Below are 16,689 nucleotides of genomic sequence, written 5' to 3'. Positions count from 1 at the left end.
GGCATATTCAAGTTGAACAATATGTGCTTTATTTCAAATTATCAAATTAAATAGTAACAGTGAAAGGCATTTACAAACTGTACATTATTTATAGGATTTCCTTAGAAATAAAAGAGGACACTTCAAGCGTCTGATTAATTAAAAATCCAAAAGGCACCAGTTAAACTTCAACACAGGTCACTTTGGTGATGATACACTTATTACTTTTCCTGATTACAAATCTGCAAATATTTTTTTTAGGATGATAAACCATGAGGTGAGGTTGCTCTAGTTTGCACAAGGTTAATTTAAGTGGCTGCTGAGATCACAAAAGCTGTGCTGAATGGTACCGCAGACAACATCATCTGTTCATTTCTTAAAATGTGCGTGATACTGAAGTACCCAGTGTAATGACTGCTTTCTTAAAGCTGATGTTCCAGCTGTAAAAGCTTACATTCAAGTGAAAGAAATGTATGGGATTCATGATCAGTGTGTGTTCCAAGCAAGTGTGAGTAAGGAGTGAGCCGGAGCAGTGCAGGGGATGTAGCCCACAGCAGGATCCCAGACTTCAAACTGGATTTCAGATGACGACCTACAAAACAAACAGTTTAATAGAATTTGTTAAGTCATTACACACATTTATCAAAGATCCCCTCCAGAAATGTTTTCAGATGTATATAAACTACCCTACTTTGAATAATAATAACTGTCCAATATCACTTGTCCAAAATAAAAGGTTAAATATGTAATTAAAATCCTTAAAATTACACCATCTCCTTTTCCCTCATAAAAGAATCAAATTCAGTGTATTTATAGAGCAGATGTAAAAACGAAGAGTTAACCTAAGTGCTTTACAGAAAAATATAGAATTCAGTTAAATAATTAAAACAAAATAAATATATAAGTAATTTTGAGAGCAATTTCACTATACTATTAAAAATTAAACAGGCTTAAAAATGATTCTATAAAGGTGGGTCTTTAGCTGGGATGTAATAGTGATGATAGATGGGGAAGGTTAGACTTTTCCACAGTCTGGCGGCAGCAGCAGTGGAAAAAGCTCAGTCACTTTTTGATATTGACCGTGAACATGGAACAAAAGGAAGTAACTGATCAAAGGATCTCAGGGGTCTGGACATGGACTGAGGAGATGAGCGATGAAGGCTGGTGCCAAACCATTCAGAGCTTTAAAAACATTTTTTTTTACTGGTAACAAGTGGGGGAGGCCAGTACACAGGTGATGTAGTCTCTTTTATTTGGTGTCAGTGAGGAGTCTTGCTACTGCATTTTGACCCTCGCAGAGAACCTATGAATACAAGGACTGGACATAAGATGTCTCCAATTTCACTGAGCAGTCAATTTTCAGTATTTGTGCACTGGAGGCTTCAGGTTTCCGTATCACAAGTGCAAGTTGCATACTCGCCCATGATTGGCTCCAATCTAGTTGTGATGTCACAAATCATGCTTGCAAATACAAGCCTTAAACTCAGATGTCAAATGAGCACCGAGAAACTCCTGTCAAGTGTCAAACTCTGCACATACATTATTCTGCACAGTGAAGCTCAAACATCCAACTGAAGGAACAAAAAGTAAAACACATTTTGGTGTGAAAGGGGACTTTTCCACAAACTGTACCTGTTGAGTATGATGAGCACCACTGAGCCATCTGGTCTGTTGAAAGCGGAGAATTCCAGGTGTGTTTCGACACTGGCAGACACACCCACTCTCTGAGATCCCTCCCACAGGAACTTACTATGTAAAGAAAAAGGTCATTTGTGTGGATCTCATTTGACTGCCTAGTGACAGAACAGGTGAAATGTGCCATTCAGTGTTAAAAGTAAGAATGTAAGACTAAATCCTAGTCTGCTACCTGAAGTGGGCCATGCTGTAGTAGTGTGGCTGCTTGTAGAAGACATCTCGCTTTGTATCCACTATCACAGGGCTGTCCACAAAGTTTTTAACCCAGTTTGGCCCACCCGTCTGGTCCAACGCCAGGTTCCAGTCAGTCCAGCCGACCACATAATGATTTAAGTCCTGCCATGGAGGAAACACCCACAGTTGAGTGTCTAGAGCCTCGTCTAAGCTTTGTAAATTTGTAAATAAGATCTGTGAGTCAGTCGGATGGACTGGTGCCAGGTGTTTTGTTTAAATTTCACAAGGACAGCACATCTACATAAACACATCCCCACTGATTCACAAGAAGTCCTGAGAATGAATGCGTCCATGCAAAATGGATAGAATGGAGTCAAATTTCCTTTGAGAGAGAGAGAGAGAGAGAAAGAGATAGAGAGATAGAGCAGAGAAAGAAGATAAAACACCAGTTCCAACTTGCTTTAATGGCCTGCAGGCAGTTTCTAAAGAGTGTGCAGCAGAGTACAACTTCTAAACCTGCGCTGCAGCGTTGAGGGAGGTGACTCACCTCCCTGAAACAACTCGTGGCTTGTCAAGTTTCTGTTAGAGTGGAGCTGACTGAACAAGCATAACCCTCATGAACGATGAGGGTTAGGCTTGAAACGATGAAACGATCATACCTGTACGACCGTACCTGTAGAATATAGTGTGCGTAATGTTCAGCTCTGTTCCAGCTGCCCAGCTTCACCCCTCTGTCCAGTGGGCTCCAGCCAGAGCAGGCCTCAGTGCCAAACAGGTAATACTCTGGGTAGAGGTGATGTGTGACTCCAAGGCTTATCTCTGCTGGGACAAAGCAGTCCATGTACCAGTGGACTGCCACACCGTGAATGTACCTTCCTGCATGAACATCACTTAGGACCTGAAAGGAGACCAGATTTGATTTAAAACAACTTTCTATGTAAATGTGTGCAAGTATTTAGTTTAAGAAAGCTACTCCTTGTTTGAAAGCCCCATTTTTAGAAAGAGGCTTGTTAAATTTGTTTGCCTTGATGTTTGCATTTTCTCCTTTTCCCTAAAGGCATGGTTTAGATTCTCTATGAAAAAAAAAAAAACTTATCTCAGCTACAACACAAGACAAAAGCCTTTCTTCAGTTTGATCCCTATCAGCCACATTATCCCTTTTAGCATCTTCCCATCTCCCCTTCCCATGTTAACCATTTGCAGCTCAAAAATGTGAAAAGCCCTTTATTCCTGCAGTCGCTTCACTACTGATTGAATGGTAGATGAATACATTGGTTTTAGCTTTCCATTGCAGAATTCAAAGTTAAAAATAAAGCTGTCAAGCTCAACTTTGTTTAGCTTATATCTCTCTTTTTGTATCTTAACGTTACTGTGAACTGTGTTCTGCACTCGTCTTTTTTGAACATATTTTCTTTTGTTGTGTGGATTTTATGTTGATTTCATTCTGCAACATCAGAGTAGCCTCAGGTAAAATAGAGTTTACCATGACCTCTCCCACTATCTCTCTGTCCTTGGACTCACCACTTTAGCCCAGTAAGGCAGCAGCAGGCGGTTGTCATCCAGTATGAGGACGTGTGTGTGCGGGAATGATGAAGCATGCAGGGCAGGGCCCAAGTCCAAGGCCACCCAGTCCCTCTGCTCCTCAGGAGTGAAGCCCAGAGCCTGGAAACTGCAGAGAGATAAAAATACATCTCACTCGGTTGTGAAATCTAGGAGCTGTGATGATTACTGTTGTTTCACAATCTTTTGTTTGTATGTAAAATCCTGTAAGGAGAGAGACCTGTAGTTTGTCATCCGCCCTGCAGAAGGCTCATTCCCTGTGGTCAGTGCCCAGAAGGTCAAGTTATATTTAGCATATTCCTCAAGGAACCTGAAAGGAAAGAAAACCATCAGAATCCATTCCCCTTGTATCAAGCATTATCAAAGTGTTGAGATAAAGAAACATGTTACTTGATGTAGTACTGAGCCCAGGTTTTATGCTCTTTGCCCCCTGGCTGGCCCTTCAGGGAGCCCTTTCCTGTGAGTGCATCATTAGTTTTCATCCAGGCGGGGGCGCTCCAGGCGCTGGCCAGCAAGGACAGGGGCCGAGGAGACAAGGCCTGTGCACGCTGCAAGAGGGGAATCTAAGACGAAAACAAAGCGGGAGGAGAGATGAGAGGGATGAACTGACAAATATGTGTTTGAGTGTGTGTGTGTGTGTGTGTGTGTGTGTGTGTGTGTGTGTGTGTGTGTGTGTGTGTGTGTGTGTGTGTGTGTGTGTGTGTGTGTGTGTGTGTGTGTGTGTGTGTGTGTGTGTGTGTGTGTGTGTGTGTGTGTGTGTGTGTGTGTGTGTGTGTGTGATCTGCCATAAGCTACTTTTGGGGACAAATTTCAGATCAGTTATTTTGGGGCCACTAGTCCATCTGGGGACAAAAGCCATGTTCCCAGATGGGAAAAGCAGTGGTTAGTGTTAGGGTTAGGAGAAGTCTCTAGGATATTAATGTAAGTCTATATAATGTCCCGAAAAGTGACCAAAACCTGATATAAGTGCACATATGTGTGTGAGTGAGTGAGAGTAGGAGAAGACCTTCATTTTGATGTCCTCGGTAGCCAGCGTGAAATTGTCCAGGTTGTAGTCTCCATGTGTGTCAGCGTAGGTGTATAGACGGGTGGAGAAGTCACAGCTGGCCATAGGTACACGCACCACACTGTAGCCAATACCTACCAGACACACAGCATCACTTCCAAGTAGATAATAACTCAATGCTATCATTTATTTTCTGTTAGCTAGTCGTATTGTGATATGTTTAGACATGTCTGATGTTCAAATCAGTGATTCCAAGCATGTTGTGATGAAAATCTAACAAAATTCGTTATTGAAGCTTTTCTTTTACACAAATAAAGAGGTTCGGTCTCAGGTAAATGATTCTGCATATATTTGACATATAATGATATATACTTGCTTAGTTTCACTCAATTCCTGGATGCCTATGGAATCATGATTGATGTTATTTGATCCTACAGACACTGAACAATCTAGCCAAAATAGCCTAATTGCTGTTTGACATGTCAGACTACATCAAATACATAAAAAGGTTTGTCTGAAGGGTTTTATAGTTTCTGACTTTGGGGAAGTGGGGAAAAATGTAAAATTCTCCAAAACTACAGTAACTCTGAACTAACTATAACCAAATCACACAGATTTAGGCTATTCTGTGTGATCTCCTTTTGTTGACTAATGTAACATTTTTTCACATTCATTCAGTGAGCTTCCTCTGAAACAGTTTGGAGCCTCCGTGGGGAGGCCCGCCTCCCACTTTGAAGACATCTGCTGTAGATTGAAACATATCCTCATTAATATCCTCACTCTTATAACAACTGCTATCAATGATGTTGCACGATGTGATGGTGATTCTGACACTGTGGGGCCCTTATTAACTTCAGTTCAATGCATTTTGTGTTGGACCGGGGCAACCATTGCTATGTGAAAAACACAGATTGCAATGTGTCCATAAATTAAAAAAAACATAAGAAATAATTAAATATGCATCATATCATTAGATATTGTAAACCATGGGGCCCAAAAGTGACACAGAAATTAAAAAAAGAAAAAGGAAAATAAATGAGGAAATATATGAAAAAAATGTAGAAATAATATTTAAATAAATAAACGTGGTTAAAAAAATAAATGTTTAAATGAATGAAAAGGTAAATAAATGGAATTAAAACTGTAAATATAACAACTGGCAAAAGAACAGTCACATTGCGCTTTTTTGATGTATTATTACTCTGCGGTTGCGTAGAAAGAGGCATGTTTTCAGTGGCCATAGGTGTCAACAGCGTACCTTCAGGAGAGAAGTACTGTCGAAGCAGCTGGTCCTGAGCTCCAGCAGAAAGAGACAGGATGTTGATGGCTGCTGCATCTGTCATCGCTCCACCAAACCCCCTGATCTTCTGATACTTCTGGTAGGAATTGATAGTCAGCCTGAGGCCTGAAAAAGAGACACATGAACACAATTTAAAAATAAAATAAAACATTTTTAAAAACCCTCTCCAACACCACTGACCTTGCAACAAAAGTTCACAATCTGCTCTCTCACCTGCTCCAGTGCTGTTCACCTGGATCTGACCCCGGCCTGCCTCTAGCCTGCTGCCTGCCCTGCTGCTCAGGTAGGAGAGGTACTGTCCCAGAGGAGGGAGGGTGACTGACCCCACACTGTCACAGTAGGTTGAATTACACTCACACACCACAGAGTCATAGCCAAAGTTTTTGGCAACACATTTATTACTTCCTGAAAGAAGAAGAAGTCAGTCAGTGTGACAGTAAACAATGATTTCCTCAATAAGGAGGCAAGAAAACAGGAACTCAGAACTGAGACAACTGCAAGTGAAAATCAGCTGTTTTCTGGGTTGTTGTATTACCTGTACAGGGTGTCATTTCTGCTGTGAGGAAAACTAGGGCCAACAGGACAGCTGACGGCAATGACGACCCCATTTTATCTGGAAAAAGTAGATCCAAATTAGGCTCCAGACGGATGAAGACAGACTCAGACCCAGACTAAATCAGCCTAAAAACAAATGAACGACACAACTGCTCAGTCCATTTAGCTGACTCACACACATGTCCATTCACTGTGTTTCCATTCATAACACTTCAGAGGAGATCAGCTCACTTTGAAGGATCCGGAGAGAAGCTCAACATGTCCCACGGGTTAACTCGAGTATTTACACTGAACCGTCACCTTAACTTTGTCCAAGTTGCCATGCCAGCCTCTCCCGGACGATTTGTGGTTTGGTTTGACGAGCCGTGTGATCATGTGATCTTGTCAACGATCACGTGAACAACCGTGCAATGACATGTTACTGCCGCCAGGTGTTGCTGTTTCACAAAATAAGTTAGAATATAGGAATTGACTTGTTTGACCTTTTGGGCTCTTTTGATATGTGGATGTATAATAACTGTACTGTAAATACAACCATGTAGTTTGATCTCTTTCAGGATGAGTTTCATGCTTTGTAGTGACAACTTTGTGCTATTGTCAAAACTAATTGTAAGATTTGTCAGTTAATTAAATAGATGTTTGACAAAGTTTCCCCATTTCTCCCCCTACTAGTTTCCAAGGCTCCCTAAACATGTTAAGAAAAGTGACATTAAAGACACCTTACTTTAATTTTTTTTAATTTAACAAGCCAAGTCATGGATGTCATTATCCCTAAAAAAAATCCCTGTTCCGTATTTGTAAACTAAATTACTGAAATAACTGATTTAATTAAATCTTTCTCCACAGTGTATGTCTGATCACTAAGTGTGAACTACTAGCAATTAAAGATTGCATGCTGGCTTTGATACTTTTCTCAAAAGAAAAAGTATGTCACTATGGATTTGAACTGATAATCATTTATTGTAGAGCTGAAAGAAGATTAATCATCAACTATTTCTGTAGTCACTTAATTGATTAGTTGTTTTTTGGTTCCAGCTTCTTAAATGTTTATTTTTTCTGGTTTATTTACTCCTATATGATAATATTTTTGGGTTGACTGTTTGTCGGGACAAAACAATACATTTTAAGTTTCATTCTGGGCTTTGGGAAATGGTCAACATTTTTCACCATTTTCTGACATTTTACAGACCAAACAACTACTTGATTAATCAAGATAGTTGACACGTTAATTTATAATGAAAATAATCATTAATTACAGCCCTATACAACAAAGACAATTTTTTTTTTAAACTTTGGTCATCATTTTATTATCAAAGTAACACACATGCATCATAAGTTATACACATTATAGACATGGACATTTGTTTGTTTATGTATTTCTAGGACACTGATATTTGTGTGCGTGTGTGTTTGTGTGTGATTTAAGTCTTTCTGTGACTTCATAAGTGTCCACAAATTTTTTCAAACATCCACGGATTTCTGTTGCTCAAGAAGATGAGTTCTTTCTTCCCTTCCTGTGTTCTGCCTGATGAAGACAGAAAAATAATTCAAAGGGATTAAAACAGAATCATATGAATGTTTTTGGTTTTTTGTGTTGTTTTGTGTTTTTTTTTTTTTTAAAGAAAAGCATCTTCAGTATCAACACTTACTCTGTGGATGCTGTAGCCACTGGCGGTCCATATAGTAGAGGTAACAACTCTCAAACTCCTTCTCGCTGTAGTCTGGCACTGACACCGGGATGAACGGGTCCATGTTGTCAAACCCTTTCTGATGAGCAAACACACAGATAGAAAGTCAATATAATGGACACATCTGTCTTCATCAGCTGAGTTTAACACAGATTCCATTATCCTCATAAAGGTATGTGTGTATGTGAAATGAAACATTTAATTTTCGAAAAGGTTTAATACATATGCACACATTAGCAGCACACAGACAATAAACTTGTTTCCAAAGAAATTATTGAAAAATGGTATGAAATCTATCACAGGTCAGGTCAACATTTATATAATTCTGATGAAAAGAGGGGGAGAAATCAATACTGTATATTTTAAAATATGACTTAACCTAATGTGTAACACAAGTTGAAATCAAGCCCACATAGTCAAGAGCTGAATATTATGCAATAACATTAACATATTGTATTTTATCATGTAACACAAAAATGTTTTTGACCCTGCTTTGATTTTCTAGCATAAGTGGAAGAGGTGAGAAAAATCGTCTTGAGACATGGAGATGACATAAAAATGTCCACAAAAATATTGCTTCAAACCACAACATTGTGCATCAGTGTCTTCGACACAAATGAGCAGTACAGGGACAGTTCGGACAAATTGGAGAATTCAATTTTGTTTATGTGTCTGTTCGGCAAAGCTTTGCTTATGTACTCCCCCATGTTCCAAACAGCCCAGTTGGTACAGAGAAAAGGCCTCTATGTGCAAATTAAGGAAGAGACTCATTCTATGTTGACAAATGTCACATGTATCTTTTTCCTGGCAATGTTACTAGAAAGTCTGCCTGTTTTGTTGCTCACAGACAACAAAATAATGAGATATTGTCTACAAAGTAACAGAGTTGAATGGTGCAGTCTGGAGGTCAACTTTGCAATTTCCTTACTAATGCACAAAGTCAGAAAAGAGAGGACAAGACTGATCTGCTCTCGGAGCTCGAGGGCAAGTGTTACAGATAACAGAGTACAGTATAATGATCTCTGACCTCTCCCAGCAGCTCTTGAGGCAAGTAGTCAGATTTCGATTTGTAGAGAGCGCCAGTCTGAGACAAAGCCGTGATGATGGCACCTCCAACCTGAGACAAGAAGGTGAATATTAAGGCCACAAAAAAGTCTGAGATATAATATTATATACTGTCATGCAACTGTGGGTGACATCTTTGAGGTGCTGTTCTCACCAAGTCGCTTCTCATCAGCTTCCTCAGGTTATAAACCAAAGTGAGCTCCTCCGGATCCGCCTGTGAAAAAGAGACACACATGAGATCTGTGAAAACTGAAGGGAAAGCATGAAGACAACTATGAGGAATGACAGGATTGTGAATGTGTTTTCTCACAGCGCTCTTATCCTCTTTCATGATCGTGGATCTTCCCCACAGGGCGTTGACACCATCCACAGCCACAGCCAGGCGAAAGTCTGACCCTGGCTGCCCACTTTGCTGCCTCAGCTCCTTCATCACCGCCCCCACCACATCACTGCCGCTCTTCGCACGATTTATACCCTACGGCAAAGGAAACAATGCAGTATGTAGGGAAATCCTTCAATATGCAATCTAATCACATTAAAACTACAAAAAGCTATGTCAAGTCAGGTGCAATATGTCTGTGAGTTTTCCTTATTTTAGAGCAAATGGTAGCAGAGCAAGATGACTGATTAGACAAAGTAAGAAATTCACAGTGTTCTTCTTTCGCCTTTGTCTGTAACTGTAAAAATATTGCACTCATCCATCACTGTGCTCATTTCATCGACCATTGATCGCCACTAAGCACAGGCAAGCTGAAAGATGAAACTTTAATGTTCCCCATGGAGAAATCAGTTGGGCAGAGGGAAAGAAAAGGTAGAAAAAATACAAGAAACTGATGAAACCATCCAATAAGGGAAGATAAACCATCTGCATTCCCAAAGAACATAAATAAATACTTGAAAGCAGAAAAATCAATAAGTGAAGTCGTGATTTCCAAACTCCAACTCATTTTCATTTGTATTTCTCACAAAAGGTGGAAGACTCACCTGATCCACCAGCTCTCCGAGCAGACTTCCTTCCTCTGTGAACTCCCTCTTTGTCCACACGTAGCGTTTTGTTGTCTTTATCTGGGAAGGAAACAGTGCAGTTTCATTGAAGAGGTTTTCATTTGAGTTCCTACACAAGGTCTTTAGTTTTTTCCCCACCCACACGTGTTGAAGAATATAAGATCTTAGGTTAACATGAAGCTAAAAATTATTTTAGTTTGTTCCATGACGCAAATCATTTTCATTTAGATCTTTATTTAAGTTGAACAAAGTAGTTTTCTTTTTACACTAATTGCATGTGTGAATATCTGTGTTCCTTGTTTAACAAAATTTGTGTACAGGAAAATGTCTCAAGTTTATTTATCAATGCAATCACTCAACTGGAGATTTGCAATGGGAGACAAAGGAAACACTGTTAGACAATGCTCTAATTAAACCATTTATCTCATCACAGCTTTTAGACTAAAATGTATACATTGCTTGCGTATAAGTATTCTGTTCATATTTGTATTCACACTCTGTAGAGCAGAGCCTGACTGTGTTTAATTATATGAGGGGTATTCTGATGTTTTAATAAAATGAGTAAGTACTCAAACACTGTTTGCTAGTTGCTACTGTGAGACGCAGAGATTCTGTAATTCAAACTCTTCTTTTACAGCGGTGCATGAGGGTAAATAAATTCAGGTGGTGTCATTAAGCAGTTCAGTTGTTTTATGTGTATCAGCATGCAACATAAACTGCTGTGAAAACACAGTGAAGGCACATTTATGGTTTATAAATGTGCTTGTTAAGAATGTGACAAACTTTGCACTCCACAAGTCTTGATTTGCCGTCTTATTAAGCAGCTTCATATCGGAAAGCAGCCCATGTAAATGTAGTCTGTTTGATTCTCTCAAAGGCAAATAATTACCTTTGAAAGGAAATGCTGGTTGGTGGTTCTGAAGTTGCGCAGCCATTCTGTGGCTTGTAGCGGCTGGTCAAAACGAGAGGTGTTATAGGATGAAGGCAGCAGCTCCTTACAGTTCTTCACCCAGCGGTGGGCTGTTTGAAACAAACAGAGTAGATGTAGGATGGTTTCTGATGACAAGTTCTGTGTTTCTGCAATGCTTAACAGGTGTGTGTGATTGTGTGTGTGTCTCACCATCAGGTATATGCAGCACCAACCATCCTTGTGTGTAGCAATAGTGGACTGTGTGGCAGAGAGACATCGTCTTTCCACTTCCCTTTAATCCATCTGATCAACTCCATAAAGGTTAATAAACGTTTTATCAGGAGCATCAAGAGAAGAACAGAGTTTTTGCAGTGTTCACCAAATTACATTTAAGACTTTTTAATACCACTTTTCAATAACAATATATGATAGTAATATATATATATATATATAGTAATATAATTAATCAATTAATTGTGACCTGGACCCAGTTAAGTGGTAAAAAATTGATGGATGGGTTAACCAATTGCTAATTAATTGAAGTTTTTGCTATAACTTTTCACTCCCCATTATGAGTTGATGAACTTCCTGGCAACTGTAGAGAGCAGCAACAACATTGTGTGCTACAGGTCTGATGGTGCTAACTGCAACTCCACAAAAAAAAAAAACACACACAGCTTCCTGCAGCACAATTAACTGTTGCACCAGTTTCATTTGTAGTTTATAGATGTAGAACGTCTCCCGACTGTCAAAAAAAACTGTTTATAGCAGGCAAGAAAAATATTGAAAACCTTTGTAAACCAAATGTGATACTTTGTAAGGTCTTTTTTTTGAGGGGGACTGAATTCAATGCTTTTAAAGCTGCAGAATCCCTGGAAGAAGAGTATGTTTGTCTGCATGCCTGTGTGTGTGAACAAATGTTTTAAAGGATACAGAATACATATCGAAGAGAAGGTTTGCTGCTGTCAGTTTTCTTCAGGTAAGACATGACCTCCAGCGCAGGCTGCCTCACCATCATACAGGCTTCATTAAACGTCTTCACCTGAAAGGATACATAAAACTCACTAGACATGTTCTTTTTCACTTTTCTACTATATTAAAACTTGTTGAATCAGACCACAAGAGATGAGCCAATAAATCTAAAAGGAATTATATGTTTGCGTTAACAAAACATAAAAAGAACCAACCTGCTGTTGATAGCGCCAGGGGAGGCCTTGAGGGAAGAGGGTACGGATGTGTGCAGGGGGTACAGTGTAATATTGTCCAATATGTTTCTGTGAGTGACATGCCTAGAAGGAAACAAAGATTAGACAAAGACAACTGGTTATGATTATGATACACCAGCAACAAACAAGATGCTGTAATGTGTGTTCACTCTGTCTGTTGATAATAAAAGTCTTGAAACTGGTGAAGCCAGATTCACTTACTGGATCATTCTCATGTGTTCTGAAGACCGAGAAGGGCTCAGGTTCTGACTCTACAGCCACAGCCTCATGCTGCTGGCCACACGTGCTGGTATGAAGGGATCGCACATGTGTTACCTGCAAAAGTTTAGAGTGAATGAATACTTTAATTTAAGTGTCATACACCCAATGGCACACAGCTATCATGGGCTTACAAGACAAAGCAGGTAACACAAATTATACTGCATCAAACACAATATATCATATATAAACATAACAAATTGGTGGTACGCCATAAACAAAAACTAAGCCAAATTGAGCTGCAATGATTAGTTGATTACTCAATTAGTTAACATCTATTTTGATAATCAGTAATTGTTTAGGGTCATTTTTTAAGAGAAAAGTCCCAATTCTCTAATGCCTTCTTTCTTTAATCTAATAATAAACTGAATATTTCTGGGTTATGAATTGCTGGTAAGTCAAAATGACAAAACAAGACATCTGACATCATTTTTCACCATTTCTGACATTTTATAGACTTCAGTAATGAAAATAATTAATAATTGCATCCCTAAAGCCAAGTCAAACTCCTTATATGTAATCATGTACTGTGGTTTATAATCATCTGTCATGTTGAGCAGACTGGGATATCCGGCATGTTGAGGGTGACATTTTGCTCTGGGTGAAAAATGTTTGCAGCATGTTCAATATGTTGGTTTGCTCAATATTTTATCTGACCATTTCTCTATACAATTTTCAAACAAGAGTCTTAAAAATAAGTTCCTAAGCCCTGTCTTAAAACAACAGTCCGGTATCCATACAAACACTGAAACAGGTGCTGATTGCAGGAATAATTCCTGCAGTTCATAATGACAATTAGAAGATCCTTTCTTAATGCACACTCAATATAAGTGATGGGGATCAAAATCTCTTTGAGCAAAAATGCATACAAAATTTGATCTGAAACTAATGAGGCTTCAGCAGTTCAAGTTAAAGAGTCAAATCAAGTGGATATCTTCCACAATTAACATATTTTTAGCACAAATTCCCCCTTTGTGTGTATTCCCGTTGAGTAGCAATGGGAGTATAGAGACAAAAAGAGAGGACATTTGTATTAAAAAAAGAGCTGTATCTTTGGAACATATCCACTTGATTTGAACAACTTGAACTATTGAGGCCTCAATTTAGACTGTGGATTTTGTCCCCAATCACTTACATTGAAAGGACATTCAGAGTGTATCTTTAAATGGTCAGTATGAACAAGTGTGAAGTGACAAGACGGAAAGAAAAACTGTTCTAGCGCTCATGTGGGCAACTGGCTGTTGTGTAGGCAGACTTTGTAAAACTGTGTAACACTAAACGAAAGATAACAACCCTCAATGAAACCATTTCTAGCCTCTTCGCCTTGTAAACTGGACAATTTGTCCTATAATAGCGCTCTCAGGGTTAACATGGTGTATTTCAGCTTCCCAGCGCATTAGCACCAGAAACATACTGTTGACAGCTATCTTACCGTCTGCCGTAGTCTGAGGGACAGTCTGTGAAGGGCCATGATCTACAGTGAGGAGGACAAAGTGAAATAAGGTTACATGTCAGGCACAAGAGGCAAATAATGCACAAATACACCTGGCAGTGTCTGTAACCTTGCGTAAACCCTTAGCCGCTAGCTGCTGGAGGCACGTATTTCTACAGGCAATGTTAGCTGTTTGCTAAGCCATTACAGAACAAATGAGCGTTTACCTGCGAGTCAGTGCATTAAAGATGAAGTGGCGACAATTTCGGTTAATATCTCCTATTGACATACGTCCCAAGAGCAGGTTGAGCAGAGCGTAAGATGTACACCTCCAGTCCAAGTCAATGTGCCAGACCTGCCATGGACACCGCCATCATGCAGCACTGAGCAGGAAGTGACGCAACGCCATCCTAATTCTTTGTAGCCAATCAGGTCGCTCGATTCAGGCGACAACAACTGAGGAGAAAATGGAGTTATATCAGACTTTGACACATTTCACCTGCAATCATTCACACATTTAAACTATGCCAGCTCTGAATACACCTCAGAGAAGCTCAGTACTGACTTAACTATTTGGGGAAGGAAAGTTGTGTTTTGTTTTTTTTGACATGATTCGTGGGAGATGTTTCCTAAAGACACAAATCCCACAAAACTCAGTTGACAAACAGATCTATAGTAGCTCAAGGAGTATATATAGCTCCAATTCAAAGTAAGCGTTCATACAGGGAGAACAAAACTGAATAATTTCATTTTTAACTTATTCAGTTACTTAATCATCACATTTTCACACATGGCATGGCAGTAGAAACAAGCACAATATAGCCTAAAGTAAAAGGTCTGTATATTAAATATATGGACATGGCAGGTTTACCAACCAGGCAAAGGAAACAACTGCTCCAAGCACCCTGAAAAAGGCCCGAGTTCACAGTCTGTAAACTGATTGTATGTAATTTGACAAATAAGTCTTAAAGCACATAAACTAATGTGAGTCCTGCATTACCAGGTTACTTAGTCTCTGTTTAAATTTATTTCAAGGCCTGTCCTCTCAAACATGTATATTGTGCTCCCACAATGCATATTCTTAAAAGCAGTTTTTAATCAAAATGTCTCAAACTAATTGTATTAGTTATTTTCTAGGTCTTGATGGGCACTTGACACGGCACATAAACAAATAAAATGTGGGAGATGAGGGCTCGGGAGAGATTAATATGCGCACAGCAAAACCTTTTTGCCCATGCTCCTATAAAAGTTAATTTGGCAATGTGTATGCAAGGCTTGATTACCTGCCAGGCAAAGCAGTAAACTGACCCAGACCCCAAGGGCTCCAAGTTCACTGTATGTAATTTGCTTTGTAATAATCAAATGGATTGCAAAATGTGCTCTCCAAATTTTTGAATATGCCCTACTACAGCACAATATCTATACTAATAATATTATCTGCATCAGTCCTGCATCAATACCTCATCCTGAGGCTCTGTCTTTTACATGGACCCTAAATCAAAATCTATTTTTCAAGGAAGTTTTAGGTGATATCCTCACATGTTGCATATTCATAAATAAAAATGTATGCATTCTTATATTATGGATTCAAAACAAATGGATATACAGCAAATGTTCAGCATATAGTATTGGCTGTTTACTGAGTTTCTACGTGAAATATGATGCTGTCATATACACAGTAGTTTGCAGTTTGTGTTTAGTTAATATTTGGTGATGACATTGAACACACACAAAGGGGTGGGGGGGGGGGCATTAGGTTGGTTTAGTTTTGTCCTGAACCCCACTGTGAGTTAATTCAGCCATGAATATAAACCTATAAACAGCTGTGAGCACCAAACAATACAATAACAATAATAATAATAATGATGATGAAAATAAAATGTATATATTTTTGTTATCACTGTATTTTGTTATGTGAATTAAATATGTAGGCCTAATTATGTACATAAAACTATACGTTTTGCTGTATGTAATATAAGATGTAGTGTTATATTTACGTATACATTAGTTGGGGAAAACTTCAGTTTCAAGTCAATATTTTCTGTTGAAATAATACCAGCTCGACGTTAAGTTTTTGGCAAGTATTTAAAGCAGCCTCATTTTCTCGTGAAATATACACGACTTTAAGAGACGGAACTTTTGAGCTGATCCCTAAAAATCCTACCAGCAGCTTACTTTAGCCAAGTCGTCGCCATTTTATTAAGCGTCTAAATAGCCCTCCCCAGTCGCCTATTATGAACCGCAATGAGATCCTGTGCTGTTTTACCTCCTCCTCTGGCCACATGAAAATGGCCACGCAATTGCATTCCCGCACAACCACCAACCACTCTGCACTGTCAGCCTGTAACCCAGCACACACACACACACTCACACACACACGCACGCACACACACACGCACGCACACTGCTGCAGCCTTCAGCTCGTCGTCATGACACGTTAACAGCTTGTATGCATACGAGAGCACGATCTGAGCCATTATTACTGGCGGGAGCGATGTAACTTTCCCCGAGAGAAGTGGGCAAAAAAAACAAGATCCAGTGTAACCAGTCCGCCACCTAGCTGCGGAGACGCGCCTACGGAGATCTGTCGACTGTATGATTATGAAAACACCCGCGCCAATGTTGTTGCACACTAGGCTCTTCGCTCCGATGAGACCGAAACTCGGTTTTAGGGGGTGTTTTAACCTCCGCCGGCCGTAGTTATGTAATCAAAGCAACATCTAATGCACCAAAAGCTCCGGATTGCTGGTGGTGCGAAGGGGAGAGCAGGACAGCAACACCTTAACCTCCTGCCTAAAACGCAGTTGGCTCCGGGACGCGCTCTCGGGTAAGTAGC

The 16,689-nt window shown here is 39.6% G+C and overlaps 3 protein-coding genes across 9 annotated transcripts in view; 1 reads left to right on the top strand and 2 right to left on the bottom strand.

The window, feature by feature from the left end:
* Positions 1-20: 20 nt before the first annotated feature.
* Positions 21-6,619, bottom strand: gba1 (glucosylceramidase beta 1). Of its 3 annotated transcripts, none has more exons than XM_062423392.1 (12): positions 6,445-6,619; positions 6,250-6,327; positions 5,928-6,119; positions 5,673-5,819; positions 4,415-4,548; positions 3,799-3,971; positions 3,629-3,718; positions 3,370-3,517; positions 2,522-2,746; positions 1,847-2,010; positions 1,612-1,728; positions 21-571 (listed from the first exon to the last, which is right to left on the bottom strand). In XM_062423392.1, the coding sequence occupies exons 1-12, from the start codon at positions 6,473-6,475 to the stop codon at positions 466-468; spliced, it is 1,605 nt and encodes a 534-aa protein (XP_062279376.1). In that variant the 5' UTR covers positions 6,476-6,619; the 3' UTR covers positions 21-465. The 3 variants fall into 3 exon arrangements, with proteins under 3 accessions (XP_062279376.1, XP_062279378.1, XP_062279377.1); XM_062423394.1 differs by having other exon boundaries at positions 6,250-6,395; positions 6,501-6,619; XM_062423393.1 differs by having other exon boundaries at positions 6,501-6,619.
* Positions 6,620-7,570: 951 nt separating this feature from the next.
* Positions 7,571-14,345, bottom strand: dap3 (death associated protein 3). The gene is made up of 13 exons (XM_062423397.1): positions 14,081-14,345; positions 13,854-13,895; positions 12,365-12,478; positions 12,125-12,226; positions 11,871-11,979; positions 11,148-11,240; positions 10,917-11,047; positions 10,007-10,087; positions 9,333-9,497; positions 9,177-9,236; positions 8,985-9,074; positions 7,919-8,036; positions 7,571-7,794 (listed from the first exon to the last, which is right to left on the bottom strand). The coding sequence occupies exons 2-13, from the start codon at positions 13,890-13,892 to the stop codon at positions 7,709-7,711; spliced, it is 1,188 nt and encodes a 395-aa protein (XP_062279381.1). The 5' UTR covers positions 13,893-13,895; positions 14,081-14,345; the 3' UTR covers positions 7,571-7,708.
* Positions 14,346-16,297: 1,952 nt separating this feature from the next.
* Positions 16,298-16,689, top strand: part of LOC133984106 (histone-lysine N-methyltransferase ASH1L-like) — a 14,550-nt gene continuing 14,158 nt past the window's right edge. For 2 of the 5 annotated variants that reach the window (XR_009925394.1, XR_009925395.1), the window contains exon 1: positions 16,300-16,680. The gene's annotated coding sequence lies outside the window, so the exon portion shown is untranslated. Of the gene's footprint in view, positions 16,681-16,689 lie in introns of all 5 variants that reach the window. The other 3 variants (XR_009925393.1, XM_062423369.1, XM_062423372.1) reach the window with 2 other exon arrangements.

Source organism: Scomber scombrus, chromosome 7 (genome assembly GCF_963691925.1).
Source record: "Scomber scombrus chromosome 7, fScoSco1.1, whole genome shotgun sequence".
Taxonomy (NCBI): domain Eukaryota; kingdom Metazoa; phylum Chordata; class Actinopteri; order Scombriformes; family Scombridae; genus Scomber; species Scomber scombrus.
The sequence above is the reverse complement of the archived record's forward strand: the minus strand, read 5'-3'. Positions and strand labels throughout refer to the sequence as shown.